Here is a 25,782-nt window from a genome sequence, read left to right on the forward strand (position 1 = left end):
GGAAGAGAAGGGGACGTGGACTGAGGGCCAGGCTGTCTCTCCCTGTGCATTCTGGCACAGAACTCCAAGAAGTCTGAGAATTCGACGTGTAAATCTGGCTTCACAGGCTATTATGAAGGTATAATATGTCAGGATAGACACATAGAACAAAGTTCATGTAAGGGTTTGTTCATTTGATTTATAACTTTTAAAAATTGAAACAGATGGTATGCGGGCCTTCTTTTATACTCTTGCTCCAGGCCTGTACATTTCAGGAGCAGGCCTGACCCCGGACACACTCGCCCTGCTTGTTCATCATGGTGCCGCCAACACGCGGCCTGCTGCCTGGCACACAGTGCCTAGCCCATAGATTGTGATGAATGAATGGCAACATCTCTTTGTCACTTTAAAGTTTATGAAGACTTTAATTTTAAAAATATATCTTGGAAGGTATATTGGAAGGTAGCTAGTTACTTAGAGAGACTTTTTCTGGTAGCAAAGATAACTTAAAAATCTAGCAAAAAGAACTACATAAATAGCAGTGCCTCACATTTTATAGAGTGGTTTATAATTTTCAGAATACTTTTGCATCCATAATCTAATCTGGTCTTGATTATTCTAGACCCTAATCTAGTATTCCTGTAATGTGGGCACAGGTAGTCGGTGAGGATATGTGTTTTGGAGAGGTTAAGCCGAGCACCCGTGTTCTCAGAATCAGAGGCCGCACCAGGACCTCGGTCTTTCGTAGCCACTGCTCTTATTTGACAAGGAAAGGGTTTCAGCCATGTTTGGTTTCCCAACAGCCAAATACATTGTAGAAAGTCATTCTTAATCTTTCTTTTTTCAGTGCTTTTCCACATAATGGTCAAAACCTAGGCCTCTCACCCTTCTTGGGGACCTTGAACACTGGAGGGTCATTGCCAGATCTAACCAACCTCCACTACTCGACACCCCTGCCAGCCTCCCTGGACACCACCGACCACCACTTTGGCAGTATGAGTGTGGGGAATAGTGTGAACAACATCCCAGCTGCTATGACCCACCTGGGTATGAGAAGCTCCTCTGGTGAGTATCTCCTGCTTAGCAGTGACCTGGTGGCTTAATCATAGGTGGTCCCCACCCATGTGGCCTGTTCAGTGAATCATTGAATGAGAATGACTGCATCTCAGTTAGAGATGATAATGTACCTTCTTGTATCTCCTGACCCTGCGGACATTTTTCTTGGATGTTTCTGTTTCTCTTGGGTTGATGAATTTGGGGCAGCTCTGCTGAACCTCATTCCTTATCATCCTCACTCGCTCCTCTATCCAGGGACTTGGGGAATAAGATATGGGAGCCAAGAAATAAGCATCCACTCTGTGTTGGCTGAACAGTATTAGTGGCTGTCATCAACATATGATAATTTATAATTTAGGCCATCTCTCTGGATTCCTTCCATTTTCCGTTAGATTTCTAAAGGCAATATTCTGCATTTTAGAAAATTTACAGTGGATATGATGAAAATATTTATACTTAATATCTGTGTGTGAAGTAGAAATCCCCCACAGTTCCAGTTAAAGATGTAGCATTAGCTATATAAAGATGCTACCCATAATGGGACTTGGGTATTACTCTATGGGTTTGATTGTCCACAGCTCAGACCCCATATTGAAATTATGACTACATTTGTTTGAAGCCTGACACTTTTTTTTTTTTTTTTGTGAGACGGGGTCTTACTCTGTCACCCAGGCTAGAGTGCAATGGCACGATCTCAGCTCGCTGCAACCTCTGCTTCCCAGGTTCAAGCAATTCTTCTGCCTCAGCCTCCAGGGTAGCTGGGATTACAGGCATGTGCCACGATGCCGAGCTAATCGTTTTTGTATTTTTAGTAGAGACAGGGTTTCACCATGTTGGCCAGGCTGGTCTCGAACTCCTGGCCTCAAGTGATCCGCCCGCCTTGGCCTCCCAAAGTGCTGGGATTACAGGCGTGAGCCACCACTGACATACCCTTGTCAATGTCTAGAGCAGGTGATAATCCTCTTACTCCCAGTGGTGCAGTACAGCCCCTGGCCGTAACAGTCCTACCCAGAATTGTGTTGTGGAGCATTTCATTTGGAAGGGATGCTCAGTGATGGTCTCCAGGTGAAAGGAGTGTTTGCTGCCTTTCACTCTGAGACTCATCCATGCAAATCAGAACTCACCACCCAAATGAGAGTGGTCCCCTTCAGGGGGGTCACCTGGAAGTTTTTCTAGTGATTGTAGTGATGCTGCCTGGTGCAACACAATCTTAGGTTTGAAGAATTGATTTCAGAGAACACCTTTATTTTTGTTTTTTGGGTCATTTTAGTATCCTTAATAGTAGCAGGTTTTTCATCGACTGAGTCTCAGTTTTGATATTTATACATTTGCTTCATAGGAGAAATTTGATATTTGCTTCACAGGAGAAACTCTCAAAACCTTTATGCCCAGATTCAGAGTCTGGGCAATTCACCTTTTGGGTGAATCCTCAATGTATGAAGATATCTAGGGTCCCAGAAGTAAAGCAGCATCAGCACATAGCTCCTTTGGGTCTCAGGGAAGCTAGCATTTTCCAGTACAGCCTTTGACACTTTGCTTCAAGCTGAAGATCTTATGTTTAGTCACTGGTTGTCTTCTCAAAAAAGCATTATTTTATCCAGAACATGTCAGAACCAATGTCAGTTTCTGTATTTTCTTTTTTTTTTTTCTTTTTGAGACAGACTCTTGCTGTGTCGCCCAGGCTGGAGTGCAGTGGCGCCATCTCGGCTCACTGCAAGCTCTGCCTCCTAGGTTCACGCCATTCTCCTGCCTCACCCTCCCCAGTAGCTGGGACTACAGGCACCTGCCACCACGCCCGGCTAATTTTTTTTGTAATTGTTTTAGTAGAGATGGGGTTTCACCTTGTTAGCCAGGATGGTCTCGATCTCCTGACCTCGTGATCCACCCGCCTCGGCCTCCCAAAGTGCCGGGATTACAGGCGTGAGCCACCGCGCCCAGCCGGCAAAATTATTTTTAAAAATTTTAGGCTGGGCGCGGTGGCTCACGCCTGTAATCCCGGCACTTTGGGAGGCCGAGGCGGGTGGATCACGAGGTCAGGAGATCGAGACCATCCTGGCTAACACGGTGAAACCCCGTCTCTACTAAAATCACAAAAAATTAACCAGGCATGGCGGCACACGCCTGTAGTCCCAGCTACTTGGGAGGCTGAGGCAGGAGAATGGCGTGAACCCGGGAGACGGAGCTTGCAGTGAGCTGAGATCATGCCACTGCACTCCAGCCTGGGTGACAGAGTGAGACTCTGTCTCAATAATAATAATAATGATAATAATAATTTTGCCAGCTGCTGGATTTTTGTCATTTCTTCCTTTTCATAACTTTTATCAAACACTTAAATTTTTTGTCAACACAAAACAACACATAGTTCTGCTTACCCCAACTGCTGGTACAAGAAAGATGGGCTGAAGGTTAAAACGTAGGTATTGCCAGTTGAGATACACACAGCAGCAGCAGCCGAATAATTGATTCACTGGGCGAACCTGCTCCATGCCAGGCCCTGTGCCAGGTGCTGAGGATCCAGCAGGGCATAGGACAGGATCCCCAGCTTCTGGGAGCTCATGCCCTAGCAGCCTATGCTGCAAAAATCTCTCTCCCAAATTTCCTTGCTCATGATCAAATTCACCCCTGTCCCCCAAATAAAGCACCAGCAAAAACTTCCTTTTCCCTGAGTTGGAATAGACTGTGATGAACAATTTCCTGGGAACCAGAAAATCAAAGAGGGACCCTGGGGTGGGAGATACAGGGAAGTGTCCCTTCCTATGACTCCCTAGTGTGCTAAGGGTAATTAAAGACCACCGAGACAGCTCCCCAAGGGCCATGACTCGCCGTGGAAGGATGTTCTCCAAAGGTAGCAGGGGATGCAGGCAGTGTGCTTGGGACAGAGACCTTCAGGGGCTCTAAACAGAATTTGTTGTACAGCCCTAGGGTCCTTTCCCTGGGTCTGGGCCGAGCACCTGGAATATTTGCCTCTGTTACCCCGGTTTACCTAGTTTTGCTCACCTAGGGGTTGTTGACATGATCTCCCTCCTCATGGGAAAACATCGTTATCATCTTTGTGGCCCCATCTCTGTTAGTGCAGGGGCATCTTTTCCTTGCCATTGGTGCATCGGATGCAGTCCCTGTAGGAGAGCTGTCCAGGAGCTCCTTTACCTACAGAATCATCATCGCATGTGACAGTAGACAGTTTTCTTTCATTTTTGGAATACAAAAGATTTGGTCTGAAATTATAAGTAACTTGTGAATTTGTTGTCTTCCAGGTCTCCAGAGTTCTCGGAGTAACCCCTCCATCCAAGCCACGCTCAATAAGACTGTGCTTTCCTCTTCCTTAAATAACCACCCACAGACATCTGTTCCCAACGCATCTGCTCTTCACCCTTCGCTCCGTCTGTTTTCCCTTAGCAACCCATCTCTTTCCACCACAAACCTGAGCGGCCCGTCTCGGCGTCGGCAGCCTCCCGTCAGCCCTCTCACGCTTTCTCCTGGCCCTGAAGCACATCACGGTTTCAGCAGACAGCTGTCTTCAACCAGCCCACTGGCCCCATATCCTACCTCCCAGGTAAACACACACAGACAGACCAACCACTACAGTGAAACAGACTGCAAGATATAGGAAGTGCATTCCTCCTCTTTACTATTTTGGGTTACACTCAGTATTACACCAAGCACCCATGAGGTCTCAAGTGCAGTCTGTTCGCTCTTATATGTGAAATCAGAGCAGAAGTGTCAATAATGCAGAATGAATTCATGATTTTCTTTTCTTTTTTTGAGAAAGGGTCTCACTCTGTTGCCCAGGCTGGAGTGCAGTGGCACAATCGCGGCTCACTGCAGCCTCACCTCCCGGGCTCAAGCGATCTTCTCACCTTAGTCTTCGGAGTAGCTGGGACCACAGGCATGCACCACCATACCTGACTAATTTTTTGATTTTTTTGTAGAGACAACGTCTCGATATGTTGCCCAAGCTGGTCTCAAATGCCTGGGCTCAAGCCGTCCTCCCAGCGTGGCCTCCCAAAGTGCTGGGATTACAGGCATGAGCCACTGTACCCAGCCTAATTAATGATTTTTTATTATAATAATAGCAGATTTGCTGTGTTGATTACTCTTTAAGCAAATGTTGAACAATCTGTAGTCACTAACTCACAAACTTGGGGTTGAGAGGAACGGTAGGATATAGAGAATGCCATCCAGGTAAGTCTAAGGCAACTAAGGGAAACCAGGTTAGGATTTCAAAGTTGGCATGGAAAATCAGTCATTGACTCTCTAAGTACATTAAGCCATAGGGGAAAGCCAAAGAAAACATTTAATACCTTCCTGAAGCTGTGATAGTGAATTAGACCTCCTCCCTAATTGTCTACAGATTTGAGAAACAATACTTTTATTGTTCATGAAATGCTAAGTATGTTGAGGATTATATCTCTTTTAAGGATGAAAAGAAGTCTGTTGAGAAAGAGGCACATTTAAAAGTCACCCACCCATACAAAAAATGGAAAAATTAGCTGGGTGTGGTGGCACACGCCTGTAGTCCCAGCTACTCCAGAGTGGAGGTGGGAGGCTCGCTTGAGCCCAGGAGGTCGAGGCTGCAGTGAGCCAAGATAGCCTCACTGCACTGTAGCCTGGCAACAGAGTGAGACCCTGTCTCAAAAGAAAAGAAAAGCCCATTATAGAAACACAGGGGTTGAAACGTCCTATAAATTCTAAACTCAGAGGTGGTTCTCCTTATACCATAATCATCGAGGAATGTGTTTTCAACCTTTTGTCACATCCTCTGTCTATTACAGCATCATTAACTACTCACCACCTCGCCATAAATTAATAATGATTTAGAAGGAAGAGTTGACAGAACACAACGGAGAGTTAGAGGATCTTGTTATTGGTCACTCTTTACCAATTACTAGCCGTGGTATGTTGATTGTATGAGTAATCTCTTTTGGGCGAGGGTGAGAGGACATTTCATAATTTTTAAGTCTCACTCTGTCGCCCAAGCTGGAGCACAGTGGCACGATCGCGGCTCCCTTGCCTTGAATCCCTGGGCCCAAGCGATCCTCCTGCCTCAGCTGGGATTCTTCAAGTAAATGTGACTACAGGCCCATGTCACCACACCCAGCTAATTTTTTTTAATTTTTTTGTAGAAACAGGGTCTCCCTGGGCTGGGTGTGTGCCTCACTCCTGTAATCCAGCACTTTGGGAGTCCAAGGCAGACGGACCACTTGAGGGCAGGAGTTTGAGTCCAGCCTGGTCAACATGACGACTGGTCAACATGACGAAACCCCATCTCTACTAAAAATACAAAAATTAACCAGGCATGGTGGCACACGCCTGTAATCCCACCTACTCAGGATGCTGCGACGTGAGAATTGCTTGCACCCTGGAGGTGGAAGTTTGCAGTGAGCCAGGATTGCACCACTGCACTCCAGCCTGGGTGACAGAGTTACTCTGTCTCAAAAAAAAAAAAAAAATTAGAATTAAAAAAGAAAAAGAAATAGGGTCTGCCTATGTTTTCCAGGCTGGTCTTAAACTCCTGGGCTCAAGTGATCCTCGCACCTCAGCCTCCCAAAGGGCTGGAATTAGCCAGTGTGCCTTGTGCCAGGCATGAGCCACTGTGCCCTGCCATAATTTTTATTTTTTTTTAGAGACAGCATTTCACTCTGTCACCCAGGCTCGAGTGCAGTGGCGCGATCACAGCTCACTGCAGCCTTGAACTCCCTGAGCTCAGGTGATCCTCCCACCTTAACCTCCCAAGCACATAGGACTACAGGTGTATACCATCACACCCGACTAATTTTTGTATTTTTTTTTTGTAGAGATGGGGTTTCACCATATTGCCCAGGCTAGTCCATAATTATTGTTTTCGTGGTTCTTATGTTATTGAATTGCCTTTAATTTTATTTTGCAAGATTATTTTATAAGATCTAAAAGTATTCTTGCTTTCTAGCTACATTTTAAGGAGACTGTATGGCCAGAGTGTCCCCTTTCAGATGTGTTTTTAATTTGTTTAATATTTAGATTTTTTTTAAATGAATGTTGCTGGACACAGTTGTTCTGACTGTAATCCCAGCTACTCAGGAGGCAGAGACTGGAGGATTGCTTAAGGCCCGGAGTTCAAGACCAGCCTTGGCAACATAGTGACACCCTATCTCTTAAAAAAAGGAAATTTTAAAAAGTGAATGTTATTCATGCACATAGTTTAAAAAGTAAAATAGTGCTAAAGGGCTTGTTATAGAAAAACAGCTGTCTTTCCCCTCTCGTTAGGCATATTCCTCACTGCCTAGAGATGGCTACTGTCAACCATTTTAACTAATCTCTTTGGTATAACCATGTTGTTATTATTTTGAGACAGAGTCTTGCTCTGTCACCCAGGCTGGGGTGTAGTGGTGCGATCTCAACTCACTGAAACCTCCGCCTCCCAGGTTCAAGCGATTTTCCTGCCTCAGCTTCCTAAGTAGCTGGGACTACAGGCATGTGCCACGACGCCTGGCTAATTTTTGTATTTTTAGTAGATACAGGGTTTTACCATGTTAGCCAGGCTGGTTTCGAACTCCTGACCTCAGGCAGTCTGCCCGCCTCGGCCTCCCAAAGTGCTGGATTACAGGCATGAGCCACCTCACCTGGCCTAACCATGTTGTTTTATGCTTTTTTTGTTCTACATTTTTGGTGTTAGGCATTATCTAATGACATCCTACCAATGAAGATTAGAATTTAGTTCTCTTTCCACTCTCCCACAGACTCCGCCACACACACATGTGCGCACATGTGCACATGTACATGCATGCGCACAATTTCCTACCCACCCTCATTTATTATAATTTTGGTTAGAGCAATACTCAATATTTAGTGTTTTTATAGTTACCATGTAGTCAGAGTTGACATATAGTATACTATGAAACAAGAAAATGAGAATTTTTTTTCCTCTTGGGAGTTAATAAATGTTTTTTATTAGCCTGGTTATCTATATGTATCTATGTGTATGACTAATTCAGTCTCCAACTCTTGGAGGTGGGCAGATCTCCTCTCGACACATTCAAAACTAAATTCTCTAGTAGCTCTATAGCAAAGAGTGCCTGTGACTTTGTATGACTTAAAATGTCTTTATTTGATCTGCCATTTAATTATTATTTGGCTGAATATAGAATTCTAAATTTGAAATAATTTTCCCTTGGAATCTATTGCCTATTCATTTGTAAGTTGCATTGAGAAATCCAGTGCCATTCGGACTCTTAACACTTTGCATGGAATCCCCCCGCTCCACCCCAGGCTTGTGAGATCTTTTTGTCCCGTGTTCTGAAACTTCAAGATGATGTGGCTTGGCGTGAGTCTGCATATTTGGTGGGTTCCTTCAATCTGGAAACTCACAGCCTTCATTTCTGGGAAATGTTCTTTATTTCTTCAATGATTTCTTCCCTTCAGTTTTCTCTGTTCTTTCTCTCTGGAACTCTATGAATGTTGACTATCCTGGACTTTTCCTCTATTATCCTTATTTTCTCTCTCTCCTCTTTTGCTTCTCTGTGGTTGCTTCCTTGTTTGTTTGTTTTGCTTTGCTTGCTGGAAGATTGTCTCAGCTTTATCTTCCAACACTTCTGTTGAGTTTTCCATTTCTGCTCTCATTTTTAAATTGCTATGAGTTCTTTTTTGTTCTCTGAGTGTTCCTTTTTAATAGCATCATACTTATTCCACAGATGCAATATCATCTTTTATCTCTCAGGTTTTTAGTGGTCTTTTTTTTTTCGAATTTATCTTTATTTTCTATAATAGAATTTTTCTAAATTGCATAAAAGTGGAGAACATAATACAATAAGTCCTCCTATACCCATCATTTACCCTCAACAATTAACTTTTTTTTTTTTTTTTTTGAGACAGAGTCTTGCTCTGCTGCCCAGGCTGGAGTGCAGTGGTGTGATCTCGGCTCATTGTAACCTCCACCATCCAGGTTCAAACCATTCTCCTGGCCTCAGCCTCCCAAATAGCTGGGACTACAGGTGCACACCACCACACCTGGCTAATTTTTGTAATTTTTAGTAGAGACGGGGTTTCACCATGTTGGCCAGGCTGGTTTCGAACTCCTGACCTCAGGTGATCCACCCACCTCAGCCTCCCAAAGTCTGAGATTACAGGCGTGAGCCACCACGCCAGCCTTGTTATCTTGTTTCATCCATACCCTGCTTTTAAAAATTGCAGATATTTCAATATGTATCCCTAATAGATAAGGATTTTCTTAGTAGCCTAAATATTGTCATGCTGATTTTGTTTTTTCACAACTACTTCTTCCTGCACACATCTTTCCAAGATTGTGTGTGTCTGCTGTGGCCTCTGACTTTCACGGCAGATGGTTTCCTCAGGGCCTGGTGATCCTCAGTGCTCTGCTCATGTTTAAGAACAGGACACTGAGGGGCTGTCTCCTTGCGGCTCTACACTAGAGCAGAGTATGAGTCTGAGGCGAAGGGAGTCATGGCAGGACAAGCGTTTAGAAAGTTTTTTCCACTCTTTGACTGAGTATTGGTTGGAAGGAGCGCTGCTAAAACTGTAACCAAAGGAGGCATTTTGCTTCCAGAAAAATCTCAAGGCAAAGTATTGCAAGCAACAGTAGTCACTGTTGGATTGGGTTCTAAAGGGAAGGCTGGAGAGATTCAACCAGTTAGCGTGAAAGTTGGAGATAAAGTTCTTGTCCCAGAATATGGAGGCACTGAAGTAGTTCTAGATGACAAGGATTATTTCCTATTTAGAGATGGTGACATTCTTGGAAAGTACATAGACTGAAATAAGTCACCATTGAAATGGCATCAGTGTGAAGCTGCCCATTCCACTGAAGTTCTGAAATCTTTCATCATGTAAATAATTTCCCTATTTCTGTTTTATAATAAACTAATGATAACTAATGACATCCAGTGTCTCCAAAATTGTTTCCTTGTACTGATATAAACATTTCCAAATAAAAATATGTAAATGAGAAAAAAAAGGACACTGAGAAGCTGGCTGGCAGCTCTGTGTATGTGGGCAGGCCTGCTGAGTGTGGTCTTCATTGTACAATGATCTAGCTTGGTCATTTCCTTGGGAAACTTCTGGTGTCATAAGTTTTACATTCTTCTCTGGCCAGGCGTGGTGGCTCACACCTGTAATCTCAGCACTTTGGGAGGCCGAGGCAGGTGGATCACCTGAGGTCAGGAGTTCGAGACCAGCCTGGCCAACATGGTGAAACCCCGTCTCTACTAAAAATACAAAAATTAGCCAGGCGTGTTAGCATGCTCCTGTAATCTCAGCTACTCGGGAGGCTGAGGCAGGAGAATTGCTTGAACCCAGGAGGTGGAGGTTGCAGTGAGCCAAGGTCATGCCACTGCACTCCAGCTGGGGTGACAGAGCAAGACTCTGTCTCCAGAAAAAAAGATTTTCTCTCTTCAGGCCTTGTCAGGTTCCCTAAAGGACACTCTTCCAATGTCGCACCTCGGCATATCGGGATTCTGGCATCCTGAGAGCCGGGTTGGGAAAGAAAGGTGGAGATCTTAAGATTCGATCGTGAAATTTCTTCTAGAGAATAAAATACCTAGGAATCCAACTTATAAGGGACGTGAATGACCTCTTCAAGGAGAACTACAAACCACTGCTCAAGGAAATAAAAGAGGATACAAATGGAAGAACATTCCATGCTCATGGGTAGGAAGAATCAATATTGTGAAAATGGCCATACTGCCCAAGGTAATTTATAGATTCAGTGCCATCCCCATCAAGCTACCAATGACTTTCTTCACAGAATTGGAAAAAACTACTTTAAAGTTCATATGGAACCAAAAAAGAGCCCACATTGCCAAGTTAATCCTAAGCCAAAAGAACAAAGCTGGAGGCATCATGCTACCTGACTTCAAACTATACTACAAGGCTACAGTAACCAAAACAGCATGGTACTGGTACCAAAACAGAGATATAGACCAATGGAACAGAACAGAGCCCTCAGATATAATGCCACATATCTACAACCATCTGATCTTTGACAAACCTGACAAAAACAAGAAATGGGGAAAGGATTCCCTATTTAATAAATGGTGCTGGGAAAACTGGCTAGCCATAGGTAGAAAGCTGAAACTGGATCCCTTCCTTACACCTTATACAAAAATTAATTCAAGATGGATGAAAGACTTAAATGTTAGACCTAAAACCATAAAAACCCTAGAAGAAAACCTAGGCAATATCATTCAGGCCATAGGCATGGGCAAGGACTTCATGTCTAAAACACCAAAAGCAATGGCAACAAAAGCCAAAATTAACAAATGGGATCTAGTTAAACGAAAGAGCTTCTGCACAGCAAAAGAAACTACCATCAGAGTGAACAGGCAACCTACAGAATGGGAGAAAATTTTTGCAATCTACTCATCTGACAAAGGGCTAATATCCAGAATCTACAAAGAACTCAAATTTACAAGAAGAAAACAAACAACCCCATGAAAAAGTGGGCGAAGGATATGAACAGACACTCTTCAAAAGAAGACATTTATGCAGCCAAAAGACACATGAAAAAATGCTCATCATCACTGGCCATCAGAGAAATGCAAATCAAAACCACAATGAGGTACCATCTCACACCAGTTAGAATGGCAATCATTAAAAAGTCAGGAAACAACAGGTGCTGGAGAGGATGTGGAGAAATAGGAACACTTTTACACTGTTGGTGGGACTGTAAACTAGTTCAACCATTGTGGAAGTCAGTGTGGCGATTCCTTAGGGGTCTTGAACTAGAAATACCATTTGACCCAGCCATCCCATTACTGGGTATGTACCCAAAGGATTATAAATCATGCTGCTATAAAGACACACGCACACATATGTTTACTGCAGCACTATTCACAATAGCAAAGACTTGGAACCAAGCCAGATGTCCAACAACGATAGACTGGATTAAGAAAATGTGGCACATATACACCATGGAATACTATGCAGCCATAAAAAATAATGAGTTCATGTCCTTTGTAGGGACATGGATGAAGCTGGAAACCATCATTCTCAGCAAACTGTCCCAAGGACAAAAAACCAAACACCGCATGTTCTCACTCACAGGTGGGAAATGAACAATGAGAACACATGGACACAGGAAGGGGAACATCACACACAGGGCCTGTTGTGGGATGCGGGGAAGCGGGAGGGATAGCATTGGGAGATATACCTAATGTAAATGACGAGTTAATGGGTGTAGCACACCAACATGGCACGTGTATACATATGTAACAAACCTGCATGTTGTGCACATGTACCCTAGAACTTAAATAAAAAAATATTAAAGAGAAAGAAATTTCTTCTAAACCCTGTGTTTTCAGTAAAGTGCCTCACCTTCTAATATCCAGAGACCCTTAGTTTTATTATCTCGAAAGTAGAACCTTCCAGTCTCCTGGCAGGTGGCAGGGTGGTGGGGGCCAGTGCGCAGAAGCACACTCAAGGCAAGGGCTCTGCAGGTCCAACTGCCCCTTACACAAACTTTGACCAGAACCTCCTGGTTTTAGCTTCACCCCCTGCTCCCTGCTGTCCCCAGTCCCAGAGCCCTGTGGGGACTGAGTGCTGTCAGTGAGATTGCCTCCTGGTTTTTCCTCACTGCCAGCTTAGCATTGGGTTTTCTCAGCTCTGCTAAGCCAGTTACCACCGGGCCATCTGCTTCTCATTTTCCAGCTTTTGTTGCCATTTTCTTCTCTCCCGTTATCTTTCTCCTCGTGTTGTTATCATTTAGTGTTCTGTGCTGTTGTTTAGTGTTATTTATTAATGCTTATTGCTTGTTAATGTTGTTGTAGTGTCTTGTTTTAACAGGATTTGGGGATGACAGAGCTAAGGGCCTTTTTCAGTCTTCCACTTTTAACCAGAAGACACGGCTATAAAAAAACAAAACAAAACAAAACATGATTTTCATGGAGAAAACTGAAAGGAAATTGGTTAAATTGGCTGTTTTCTTGTTTAGTTCTTTTAAGAGAATAGAACTTGTCATTGAATGGAACATGCTTTGTGGGGAAGTAAAATTTGAGATATACTTTGAAGGAAGAGAAACGGGCTTCTCACAGCATTGCACAGAACACCGCGGTGAGGAAAATCTCAGGCTTCCTCTCACTCTGACATTTCCTAATCCTAAAGGACTTAACGCCAGAAACGCAGAAGCTCATTAGTGGCTTTGTGTGTTTGTTTTGCAGATGGTGTCCTCAGACCGAAGCCAGCTTTCCTTCCTGCCCACAGAAGCTCAAGCCCAGGTGTCGCCGCCACCCCCTTACCCTGCACCCCAGGAGCTCACCCAGCCCCTCCTGCAGCAGCCCCGCGCCCCTGAGGCCCCTGCCCAGCAGCCCCAGGCAGCCTCCTCACTGCCACAGTCAGACTTTCAGCTTCTCCCGGCCCAGGTGAGTCCTGGCAGGAGCGTTGGTGCAGAGGGAATGCTTGTTTTGCTCTGAGTTCCAAGCTAAATGATCGTCTCCTTATTCCCTGAAGGGCTCATCTTTGACCAACTTCTTCCCAGATGTGGGTTTTGACCAGCAGTCCATGAGGCCAGGCCCTGCCTTTCCTCAACAGGTGGGTGATCGCCCCTGCCTTCTCCTCCCTTGGTGCATAAACTGTACCATTTAGGTTGTTCATTGTGTAGAACTCAGAACTGAGCAGACCAGACATGCCACTTCCCTGGTTCTGGATGTGTTCTGTGGCTAGAAGAGCCTTTCATCTTCTTTGGCCCTAAAATGCTTTCTCTGGCTGCCTTATTTAGTATCAGGCTTCAGCAGAGGAACTATTGGAACAATCGGCAGGAGACTTTTGATGACACTCTCATTGTAGAACTGTAAAATCATGAACACTGGAAGGGACACAGCACCTGCCAGGACCTCAGCGCCCTCATGTTGAAACTGAGGCATAGGGAGATTGGTGCCTGCTCCCACTGCAGAGTCAGAAGGTGGCGCCGCATTTGGCCTGCACCCAGGCTGGTGCACCCAGCAAAGCGTGGGGCCTCCTGGGGAGAGCTTAGTCCTGGGGAGTGAGGGGAGTGCGTTCCGTAAGGTATTTTCAACTCGGCCACTTTCTTTTACAGTTTAGTTTTTCCCTAACATTGACTATTTTAGTATTCTAGATTTTATAGTATTCAATAAGTATGGACTGGGCCCTCCGATGGATTAAGGAGTGGAAGAAGGGTTGAACAGGTTCCAGAACCTTTTTTTTTTTTTGAGACAGAATCTTACTCTGTCGCCTAGGCTGGAGTGCAGTGGCGTGATCTCGGCTTACTGCAACCTCCACCTCCTGGGTTCAAGTGATTCTCATGTCTCAGACTCCTGAGTAATTGGGGTTACAGGCATGCACCCCTACACCTGGCTAAATTTTATATTTTTAGTAGAGATGGGGTTTCACTATGTTGACCAGGCTAATCTTGAACTCCTGACCTCAAGTGATGCACCCGCCTTGGCCTCCCAAAGTGCTGGGATTACAGGTGCGAGCCACCGTGCCCAGCCAAGAACTTAATAAAATAGCTGGGCATAGTGGCTCACGCCTGTAATCCCAGCACTTTGGGAGGCCGAGGCGGGCGGATCATGAGGTCAGGAGATCGAGACCATCCTGGCTAACACGGTGAAACCCTGTCTCTACTAAAAAATACAAAAAAATTAGCCGGGCATGGTGGCGGGCACCTGTAGTCCCAGCTACTCGAGAGGCTGAGGCAGGAGAATGGCGTGAAGCCGGGAGGCGGAGCTTGCAGTGAGCTGAGATCGCGCCACTGCACTTTAGTCTGGACGACAAAGCAAGACTCTGTCTCAAAATAAATAAATAAAATAATAATAAAATAAATTAAGATAGCTGTTTCCTAAGCAGGCCACAGATGAAGCTTTGTGGCAAGAACCAATCCTCCTTGCCTCCCTGTTTCCCAAAGAGCCATTTTAGTCTAGGTGGGAATCACCGTCTCCCTGAAGAATGATAGACACTTCTTTTGAGACTTTTTTTAAAATGGCTTAGAAAATTAATTTCAGGAAAGGAACCTAAAATTGGCACTGGTTATAACCAGTCCTCATAGAGGCTTTCTCATAGGGAGGAGCTTGCCTGAGTTTCCTCCTTCTGAGTGTAAAAAGGAAAGCCTTCCCCTTTCTCAGTTTTCTAGAAACCAGGGAAGAGGCCAGGTGCAGTGGCTCACACCCATAATCCCAGCACTTTGGGAGGCGAAGGCCGGTGGCTTACTTGAACTCAGGAGTTTGAGACCAGCCTGGGTAAAATACAGCAAGACCCTGTCTCTAAAAAAAAAATACAAAAATTAGCCAGGCATGGTGGCATGTGGTCCCAGCTATTTGGGAGGCTGAGGTGGACGGATTGCTTGAGCCTGGGAGCTGGAGGTTTCAGTGAGCCGAGATGGCGCCATTACACTCCAGCCTGGGCAACAGAGACCCTATCTTTAAAAAAAAAAAAAAGAAGAAAGAAACCAAGGAAGAAAAGAGTCCATACTTCCTTGGTTATAGACAGAGCCTTTGAAGGGTTCCCACAGAAGGCAGTTTGCAAAGGCCTTGGTGAGGCTGAGGAGAGATATCTGAGGGGCCACAGAAACCATGAGCATTGGTGTCTCTTGGGATGGTGTAGTGGGCTGGGGAAAAGTCACCACGCTGTGGACCTCAGGGACCCCTCCTCCACCCCAGTGTCTGCCTGCCTGACAAGAATATTGTGCGTGCATTACCACAAGAGCAAAGCACTCTGGGATCCTGGAAAGAAGGGAATATGGATTAGTTTGCAAGTCAGGTTTTGCTCTGGGAGCACATTGCAATACTCACTTCCTCCTTGGAAACAGAGGTGTGGCCTTCCTCACGTGACCTTTGATGCTTCCAGGTGCCTCTGGTGCAACAAGCTTCCCGAGAACTGCAGGACTCTTTTCATTTGAGACCAAGCCCGTATTCCAACTGCGGGAGTCTCCCGAACACCATCCTGCCAGGTGAGCGAGCCACCCCTCAGCTTCTTTACTGCTTTTATGTTGTTGTGTGTTTAGGAACCTTCATAAGAGAGTTTAAACAACATAATATTATATAAAGCAAAAAGCGAACGTTCCCTGGGTCGACTTGACTTTTTGAGATGCAGGTGTCCAGCAGGTGACACAGGGCGGTGGGCCTGGTAGTCAAAGCCTTTTCTGAAAGATTTCATCTGGCCCAGTGCGGTGGCTCACGCCTGTAATCCCAGCACTTTGGGAGGCCGAGGTGGGCGGATCATCAGGTCAGGAGATCGAGATCATTCTGGCTAACACAGCGAAACCCCGTCTCTACTAAAAAATACAAAAAAAATTAGCTGGGCGTGGTGGCGGGCGCCTGTGGTCTCAGCTACTCGGGAGGCTGAGGCAGAATGGCGCCAACCCGGGAGGTGGAGCTTGTAGTGAGCCGAGATTGTGCCACTGTACTCCAGCCTGGGCGACAGTCTCAAAAAAAAAAAGAAAGATTTCATCTTAGGTGACCGATGACTGTTCAAAAGGAAAAAACCTGCAAAAATTGGGAGTTGTGCAACTGACTGACAAGAATGTAGATTCCAGGGCAAGAACTGTGGGCCTGGGGGTGGTCAGGATGTGTGGGATAGCAGTTTAGGGGACTGTCATCAGCTGGGTTTGCTTAGTAGCCTGGAGCCTTCGCGCCTCCTAACCGCACTGTTTTCCCCTCTGGCCACTCCTTTCAGAAGACTCCAGCACCAGCCTGTTCAAAGACCTCAACAGTGCGCTGGCAGGCCTGCCTGAGGTCAGCCTGAACGTGGACACTCCATTTCCACTGGAAGAGGAGCTGCAGATTGAACCCCTGAGCCTGGACGGACTCAACATGTTAAGTGACTCCAGCATGGGCCTGCTGGACCCCTCTGTTGAAGAGACGTTTCGAGCTGACAGACTGTGAACAGAAGGCAGTGGAACAGAAGAATGTTTTTCTGCAACAGCCAAAATAGAATGGAATAGAATGAAGCCAGCTGACACCACGGGCTTTCGTTATCTTGACATAGAAGGAAGCAATGCCACGGCTCCAGGGTTTCAAATGAGATCCCATCTCAGACACTGTGGCTTCCTCCAGATCACACAGCTTTGTACTGCCTCTCCCGCCTGTGGCCAAAGTCGTGTTGCAGCAGGCAGGCTGCTCGGAGCTTCCCGTGAACTGGAAAGCTCACCTCCACTGCATCTTTTTACTGGCCATCCAGTCAGCCGATGTGTAAGAGTAGGAAATACTGTGTCACTGGAGGCCTCCGTAGCATTGTGTAGTGCTCAGAACCACTGATCTCCGTCCGCACCGAAGGCAGGCCCGGAGTGGGAGGCTCGGCCTGGGGCGGCGGCACCGGAGAGGGCACCTCGATGCCTGCTCTGACCTGACCCGGAGGGCGAGGCCCTCCAGCAGGGGACATTCCCAGGCTGAGTGGACCCCACGGCTCTCTCCCATGCCTGAATTACGACATGAAGTTTTTACCACAAGTCCGAGGGCAGGCTTGAGTTAGGCAGACTGAAGGCTAATTTTCATTTTCTCCCAGTTGGTTTCTGCTGCTTCAGAAAAGTACACCTTTTCCTTATGGACCAGAGGAAGAGGAAGACCATTTTATCAGTCACTGAAAAGAGTCCCCTGGCACTGATGAGCCTGAAGAGAACTGTGCTCCTTCTCGGGGGCTGGGGAAGGAAGACAGGGGCTGCAGGTGTCTTACACTCAGTGGCCTCCAGACAAACTCCAGACAAGCACAGACCTCCCCACTAAGAGCAGCCAGAGGGAGCTGCTGAGGTCCTAACCCCACCCACTGAGCAACTGAGCTTCCCCATCCCTCCCCAGAGCTGTGTCTCTGTGGGCTGGGAGTTTAATGTCACCCCCCTAGACCGTAAGCTCCTTGAGGGCAGGGACAGTGCCTTATTCATTGTTGAACCCGTAGCACCTAACACGTGCGTGGCAGCACACTCGTGTGCTGGAGTGAGTGCTGCAGAACCGTGCGTGCAGCGCATGATGAATGAGTGCGTCCGCCATGCCGTAAGGCAGGCTCACCTGTAGCTATCCCCTTCCCTGCCAGATCTTCTCAGAGCTTTAGCTTTTCTAGCACTCGTGCCTATGGTGAAGCATGCACTTTAATATGCTTTTAACACTAGGTGACCAAATCACAGTGAAGCCGGGCACTGCATTCTCCTTGGGCTGTGCTCCACGCGGGTGGGTGGGAGCTGTCTTCTGAGTACATCCGGAAGGGCTGAGCAGGTGAGTGCCCTGAGGATCCTGGCTGGGCCCCACCCAGGAAGATCTTCCTTCTCAGATCCATGTTTGGCTCTAAATTGCTTCAAGTAGAGATTCATTCTTTGAGGTTGAAAAAATAGTTTATAGTAAAATGAAGGCCTAATTCATGGAAGCATCATTAGTCATCAATACCTTCTCATAAAATAGATGGGCCAGATTTCCGCCACCGCCTGCCTCCTCTAACTTGGGTGATGCCAGTCGGTTTGAAGGGGGCAGAGCACTGCGGGCTGGCGGGGGGGGTGTCTAGGCTGTGAGAGGACAGGGTGGAGAGGAGGAGAACACTGAAGGAGAGACGGAAGATGCCAGGACCTTTGCTTGGACAGCCATTGCCCTTCCAGGAGACCCTGGAGTGTACTGAGAGTTGCTGGACTGCTCCACCCAGAGGAGCAAGGCTGTACAATGAGGGTCTGAATCTGGCACACCTGTCCCTTATGTAAAAGGAGTCGTGGTCACAAGACCCTGGGCTGGTTAGCCTCTCCCGACCTCATTCCATTTCTATCTTCTGACCTTGCCTCTCATCTTTAAAATAACCCTCATGGGGTGCCCCTCCACCTTCCTCTGGAATCCGAGTATTCCTGTTTCACATTTGCCCCAAATCTTTGCTGTGGAATTGGGAAATCAAACCAGAGTCCTCCTCGCCTGATTTCCAGCTCAGGAAGGGCCTGCTGGCCTGCCCTCGCCAGCCCTGTTCCCAGTTACACTTTCAGATCCCTTTGTGCTCAAGATCTCAGAGGGGGTGGCTTTTTGTTAAAGAGCCTTTAGTCGCAGTGCTACCCAGCACCCCATGTGCCAAAAGAAACCAGCTCCTGTGTCAAAGGGCTCCCAAACCTGATCTCTCTCTCAACAGGCGATGGTGCTGATGTTTCAAGAATTGTGTTTTTATAAAACAGAGGTCTCAGCATAGTCACTCTTCACATAGTGCCTTACCCATGGGTATTGTCATATCCGGGTCCCAGTTCAGTTTGTCTGCACAGCAGCCACCCTGCCTGGCAACAGAGACCCCAAGACCTACACAGTGAACCCTACTGCCCCACAGGCGTTCTCCAGGTGACTTGTGAAAACAGACCTCCAGGGGAAGTGATTTATTGGGGGTGTACACTGGAGGCAGTATGGTTTAGCACTGAATTCAATTTGTCCTTAGGTCTATGAGTGAGTCCGATCTTTTCTTGTGAAAGGTTTTGGGCGTCGTACAACCCACTCTGCCTAGAAGGTGTGGAGGACTCACCACGGGCAGGGTCGCCCTGGCCCACAGCACGTGAGCCTGCACTCACTGCAGCCTTTGTAACAAAACCAGTTGTGGTCCTCAGCATTTGAAGCAGCTGCATACTTCAGAGTAAACTATTTTTCATTATTTAGTTTTGTCACAAGAAATCGACCATTGTACTACTCTCACTTATAGCAGTTAAACAGCATAGAACTAAAAACCTGTCTGCATTTCCATTTTTTCTTTCTGTATGGTTGTGGGTTTTAGGACATAGGGCGTTAGGAGAAGGGGTTTCTTGATCATGTCATGAATTCTCCTTTGTCCTGTTTCTCCTGTTTCATTTCTCCTCCGCCTGCTGTATATTACCTGAGCTGGTGTTGTATCTTCAAGTCCATATGCGTATTTGCAGACCTTTCCCATTCCCACTGTTGTTGGCTCTTCTGATTTATGCACAGATGGTTCCCAGCATGTGTCCAGTGCTTCATGGATGGGACCATCCCAGCAACTAATCAGACTTCCTGCCAGTGTCCTAACCCCCAGGGCACCCTGTTCAACCATATTTAAAGATTGGAATTTGTATAAAGTTGCTTCCAAGTTTTATAATGCATCATTTTACATCTTTCGTAATTAAAAGCAGCACAATGAGGTTGTCTCTGCATTTGGTGGTGGTTTTCTTCACTTGGGTGAGGGGTTGGTGGGGAGCCTTAATCTCACCGCCTCCTGCACGGCTCAGCCTGCAGCTAGGATTTGGAGCCTTGGCAAGGCAGGCCCTGTACCAGCTGTGGGTCAGGCCTTCTTGTGATACGTGAAGGGGCACTCAGTTCCCTTAGCTGGAGGCAGCTGGGTCTCCTGCCCCCACAGCCAGCACCTGCTCCACACCCCTGCCCACGGCCCTTCCTCCACCAGATACTCTGTCCTGGGGTGGCCTCTAGCCCTGTCCCTTCCCCAGACCGCCATCCCAGCAGGGTTCAACGCGAACAGCCACATCCAGCACTTGTCATAAAGGTGTGACTGTCTCCTGAAATCTTACCTGGAAATCCTGTTTCTGACTGTAACTTCCTGAGCCCCCATTTCCACTCTGGTCTACACACACCCTGTTCTTTGACCTCACTGACAATTCTTCCGTGTCCCCTCTTCTCAGCCTGCCCGTCCTCTCCTAGCTTCCCTTGCTTCTGCCCGGGCCCACCTGGCTCATGGCGTCCGTGGCACCCCCAGGCCCCTTCTCCTGCCACCACGCCACTCTTCCTCTTCAAGACCTGCCACCACGTCACTCGGGCTGAGCTTTCTGTTGCTGGGAGCCCTGCGGGAAGAACCAGCACTTCCAGGCTGTGCTGACCCAGCCCTCTCCTGCCACCTGGGGCACCCACGCCCTCCTCTCCTCAAGGCTCATCAGACCACGTGAGGCCTTCTTGCCTCCCATCCAGGCCACCTGGGCCAGCTCCCGCCGTGTCCCAGCTGCTCCCCATTCCGTCCCATGGCCCGTCGCGCCTTCCCCAGCGTCCCTATGCCTTACGAGGTCCTGTTTCCACATCAACCTGACCTTCCGCAAGGACTTGCTGATGTTCTAGGGCCTTCTACTTAGCCCTCTCTGATGGCACCTCCCCATCAGCCTGTGAAGATGCCCAGTCTCCTTCCTCAGAACAAACAGAAAACTCTCCTTTCCCCGCCGGCTACCCCTCATGCCACAGCCCTGTGTCCTGCCTCTCCCGGAGGAGCACTCCTGCTCAGCCTCCTTCTGCCCGCAGCCCCAGGGAGCCCTCCAGGATTCCCTACTCTCCTGCTTCTGTCCAAGGCCCTCTGATGTCAGCCGCATCCTGACCCTTTGGCCACTCCCTCCCCTCCGAAATCCTCTCTGGCTCCAGTAAGGCTTTTCTGCATATTCTACCACCCAGGCCATGCCTGTCTCCTATCATCCTCCCCCTCCACCATCTTCTTCTTTCCATCGACCTCCCAAACCAACTTCTCCAGCCCTCCAAGCAGACGACCCTCATACTTAGCCCTCTCCCCACCTGCCTATCGGCCAGTGCTCATGCCCACCCCACCCCTTGTTTTCTGGAGATCCGGGTCCACCTGCAATTGACATCCAGCTTCCCCACAGGGCTCCAAACTCTGCAAGCACAGGGGCATGTTTACTTGTATGCCACTTCCCCAGCACCTGGCACACAGTAGGGGCTCGAAAAATCCGCAAATTCTTCCGAACTGTTGATAGCAGCTTCCTTCTCTTGGAGCTCAGCCCCCATCACCACCATGGAGCTGGAGACCAGCTGTCCTCCAAACACCTCCTCTTCCTCACCTCTCCTCCTCCTGCACACCCCTCCTCCTCCACACTCACTCCCCTCTACAATCCTCCTCCTCCACAACCTTCCTCCTCACCCCTCCTCCTCCACAATCCTCCTCTTACTCCACACCCCTCCTCCTCCAACCCCTCCTCCACACCCCTCCTTCTCCTCCACACCCCTCCTCCACTTACACACCCAATCCTCCTTCACAGTCCTCCTCCTCACCCCTCCCCCACCTCACTTCTCCCCCTTCACACACCTCCTCAACCTTCACATCCCTCCCCCTCCACATCCCTTCCCCCTCCTCACCCCTCTCCCCTCATCACCTCTCCTCCTCCTCCACACCCCTCCTCCTCCACACCCCTCCTCCTCCTCAACCTTTGTCCTACTCCAAACCCCTCCTCTGCCTCACCTCTTCTCTTCACCCCTTCTCCTCCTCCATACCCCTCCTTATCAACGCTCCTCCTCCACACTCCTCCTCCTCCTCACCCCCTGTCCTCCTCCAAACCCTTCCCCCTCCTCTTGGTTCCTCCTCCACACCCCTCCTGCTCCACATCCCTCCCCCTCCACCCCCTCCACACCCCTCCTCCTCACCCCTCCTCCACCTCACCCCTCCTCCACCTCACCCCTCCTCCTCCTCACCCCTCCTCCTCCTCACCCCTTCTCCTCCTCACCCCTCCTCCTCCTCACCCCTTCTCCTCTCCACATCCCTCCTCTTCCACAACCCTCCTGCTCCACATCCCTCCCGCTTCACACCCCTCCCCTCCTTCACACCCCTCCTCATCCTCCACACTCCTCCCCTCCACACCCCTCCTCCTCCAGCTCCTCCTCCTGTGCCATCTTTTCAAACACAGGATACTTTAATCTTGAAAAGTACTGAATTTGTATACTTGTTTTGAAATACTAAATTTTAGATCTGGAAGGAATGATTTTAGATCTTATTTTGGGCCAGGCACAGTGGCTCATGACTGTAATCCCACCACTTTGGGAGGCTGAAGCTGGAGGATCACCTGAGGTCAGGAGTTCGAGACCAGCCTAGACAACATGGTGAAACCCCATCTCTACCAAAAATACAAAAATTATCCGGGTGGGCGTCTGTCATTCCAGCTACTGGGGAGGCTGAGGCAGGAGAATTGCTTGAACCCAGGAGGCAGAGGTTGCAGTGAGCAGAGATCACACCACTGCACTCCAACTTGAGTGACAGAGCGAGACTCTGTCTCAAAAAAAATTAAAAATAAAAATAAAAAAAGATCTTTTTGGTCCATTTTACCTAATAAAGCTGTATGGTAGGCAGGTATGGAAATTGGGGTTTACCATAAACCAGCTATATGCTGCTATGTCCTGATGTGGACACTAGGTGGAGCTGCAACTGTAAGAGTGGCTCTCAGGACCCAGAACAGGACAGAGAGCCCCGGACCCCCTCAACTTTAGCCCTTGAACTGGGCTGGCAGTGGTGTTGGCTAGAATTGAATTGTATGATATGGAGTAATAAGTATCCTTAGTGACCACCCGGACTACCAGACACTGCACCGTCAGAAGCATTCAAACCAGAGTGACTCCATCTTGAACAGGGGCTGTGGGTAAAATGAGGCTGAGACCTGCTGGGCTGCATTCCCCGGAGGTTAGGCATTCAAAGTCACAGGAGGAGAAAGGAGGTCGGCACAAGATACAGATCACAAAGATCACACTGATAAAACAGGATGCAATAAAGAAACTGCCAGAACCCGCCAAAACCAAGATGATGACGAAAGTGACCTCTGGTTGTCCTCACTGCTCATTATTCACTAATTATAATACATTAGTTGCTAAAAGACACTCCCACCAGCGCGTGACAGTTCACAAGTGCCATGGCAACGTACGGAAATTACCCTATATGGTCGAAAAGGAAGAGGAACCCTCAGTTCCAGGAAATTCCCACCCCATTCCTGGAAAACTCATAAATAATCCACTCCTTATTTACCGTATGATCAAGAAATAACCATAAGTCTACTGAGTTGAGCAGCCCGTGCTGCTGGGGTAGCCCCTTTTTTATTCATTTACTTTCTTAATAAACTTGCTATCACTTTGTCAGCTTGCTTTTGAATTCCTGCATGAAGCCAGGAACCCATGTGGCCTCCCAGGCTGAACCCTGTGACAGCACCACGCACATCCCTTACATCAACCTGAAAACGAGGCAGGGCATGGAGGACTTCTTTTTTTTTTTCCGAGACAGAGTCTCGTTCCGTCGCCCAGGCTGGAGTGCAGTGGTGTGATCTTCGCTCACTGCAACCTCCGCCTCCCGGGTTCAAGTGATTCTCCTGCCTCAGCCTCCCGAGTAGCTGGGATTACAGGCATGTGCCAGCACACCTGGCTGATTTTTGTATTTTTCGTAGAGATGGCGTTTCACCATGTTGGCCAGGCTGGTCTCAAACTCTTGACCTCGAGTGATCCACCTGCCTCAGCCTCCCAAAGTGCTGGGATTACAGGCGTGAACCACTGCCCCTAGCCAAGGATGACTTCTTGAGTTTACAGATGAGGAAACAGGCCCATAGAGGCTCTGTCACCCAACTAAACAGTGGAGGCACAAAGCCTGGACCCAGTGGGCCTGACATCAAGGCCTCCTGACCTCACCGGCCCAGAACCCAGGGCTCCAAAGTGCATCCTTCAGGGTCTGCTCACAAATTTCCCTCCCCTGTGCACCCCTGGCCCCCGACTACGCCGATCACCAGGGTGAGGAGTGTGGAAATGAATCGCACCCCTCACCCTGCAGAGGTGGGCTCTGAGCAGCCCCTGGGAAGGGTCCCCCATGGATCCCAGTGAGATAGAAGCCTGGCAAAGGAACACGTGTTTTTTTTTTCTCTCTCTCTTTTCCAGACATGTATTTTAATTTTTTAAAAAAGCTTTGCTTTGATAAAAATAGTGCATGCTCATTATAAGAAATTCAAGTAACACCGAAGAGTACCAAAAACAAAAATTTCAAGTGGTCCGGAAATCCAGCACCCCAGAAATAATCATGGCTGACACCCAGGAAACATGGATGGAGACATCTCTCTACGCACATATTCAAAGGAGTTTTTTTTAACCAAAATGGGCTCATACAATACATACTCTTTTTAGAAAAAGTGCCATACTTAAATTTAACAGAACAAAAGTCAACTTAAATGTAACTAAATAAATTACCAAGCTGCAAATAATGACGCTGCTTCTTCTGGTTCTAAATTATTTCTCTAAAGGAAAGAAAAATATTAAGCAGCTGGATTCATTCTTTCAGCATGTTTCAACTATAGATGGCATCTCTTGACAACCTATGATTTAGGATAAGGAAATGAGCTCACCACCACTTCCTAGCTCCTTCCCCCTCCCAAATTTTGTGAGTTCGTATTTTTACATTGTCAAGGTTTATACTACTTACATCCTGTCCTGTAACCATCGTTCCCACCATTGTTTGGCCTGTTGTGTGTGTATGGATTCCCTGTTCCACCGCCTGTCCTTCTAGAATGGGTTTTTCCATTCTTGGGTTATTTTCCTTCACCTCATGGCTACCTTGACTTTGTCATCAAGGAGTCTTTTCAAGGTCTGAGTTGGTCACAGTCCCAGGGATGTCACTGCTGGACTGCAAGGTTGGAGACTGAACTCTGAAATGGGAGTGAGTGGGCTATACAACTGACTCAGGCCCGATGGAATTTACAGGAAAGGGACAAAGCACTGTACCCTCCATTACGATGACTTGCTAAAAACCACTGTGTCTTGAACTTGTATCTGGTGACACAGGGTTGAAGTTTTAGAATTTGGAAATAAAATGACTGGGGTGGGGTCCCAAGTACTGTGTTCAAGGAAAGGACATGCCAGGCTGCGGGACCTCAATGCCTCCTCCCCATCAACCCTTTGACAGCTGTGCCCTATCCCACCTTGGAGGCCAAAGCAACTCCCTCCTGGATGCTAATGCTTCATGTTGACTTCTGATTAACCCCACCTCCAGGAATGCCTTTAAGATTTCTACTTTTATCTACTGTTAAGAGCACACACTTACTGTAAATATGTTATTATAAACACTGTAAATCTGTATCACAAACCTGTGGTGCTGTAAACACTATAAATATGTTATCAT

General features: G+C 47.5%; 1 protein-coding gene and 1 pseudogene across 5 annotated transcripts in view; both read left to right on the top strand.

The window, feature by feature from the left end:
- CRTC3 (CREB regulated transcription coactivator 3) overlaps positions 1–20,074 on the top strand; it is a 116,101-nt gene extending 96,027 nt beyond the window's left edge. For 3 of the 5 annotated variants that reach the window (XM_055363105.2, XM_031002312.3, XM_031002314.3), the window contains exons 10-15: positions 827–1,044; positions 4,290–4,588; positions 13,179–13,379; positions 13,468–13,548; positions 15,820–15,922; positions 16,648–20,074. In XM_055363105.2, coding sequence (XP_055219080.1) covers positions 827–1,044; positions 4,290–4,588; positions 13,179–13,379; positions 13,468–13,548; positions 15,820–15,922; positions 16,648–16,856 — 1,111 coding nt within the window. In that variant the 3' untranslated portion in view covers positions 16,857–20,074. The remainder of the gene's footprint in view (positions 1–826; positions 1,045–4,289; positions 4,589–13,178; positions 13,380–13,467; positions 13,549–15,819; positions 15,923–16,647) is intronic. The other 2 variants (XM_031002313.3, XM_063698847.1) reach the window with 1 other exon arrangement.
- LOC134757285 (10 kDa heat shock protein, mitochondrial-like) lies at positions 4,771–9,979 on the top strand (annotated as a pseudogene).
- Positions 20,075–25,782: the final 5,708 nt, after the last annotated feature.

This window comes from Gorilla gorilla, chromosome 16 (assembly GCF_029281585.2).
Source record: "Gorilla gorilla gorilla isolate KB3781 chromosome 16, NHGRI_mGorGor1-v2.1_pri, whole genome shotgun sequence".
NCBI lineage: Eukaryota > Metazoa > Chordata > Mammalia > Primates > Hominidae > Gorilla > Gorilla gorilla.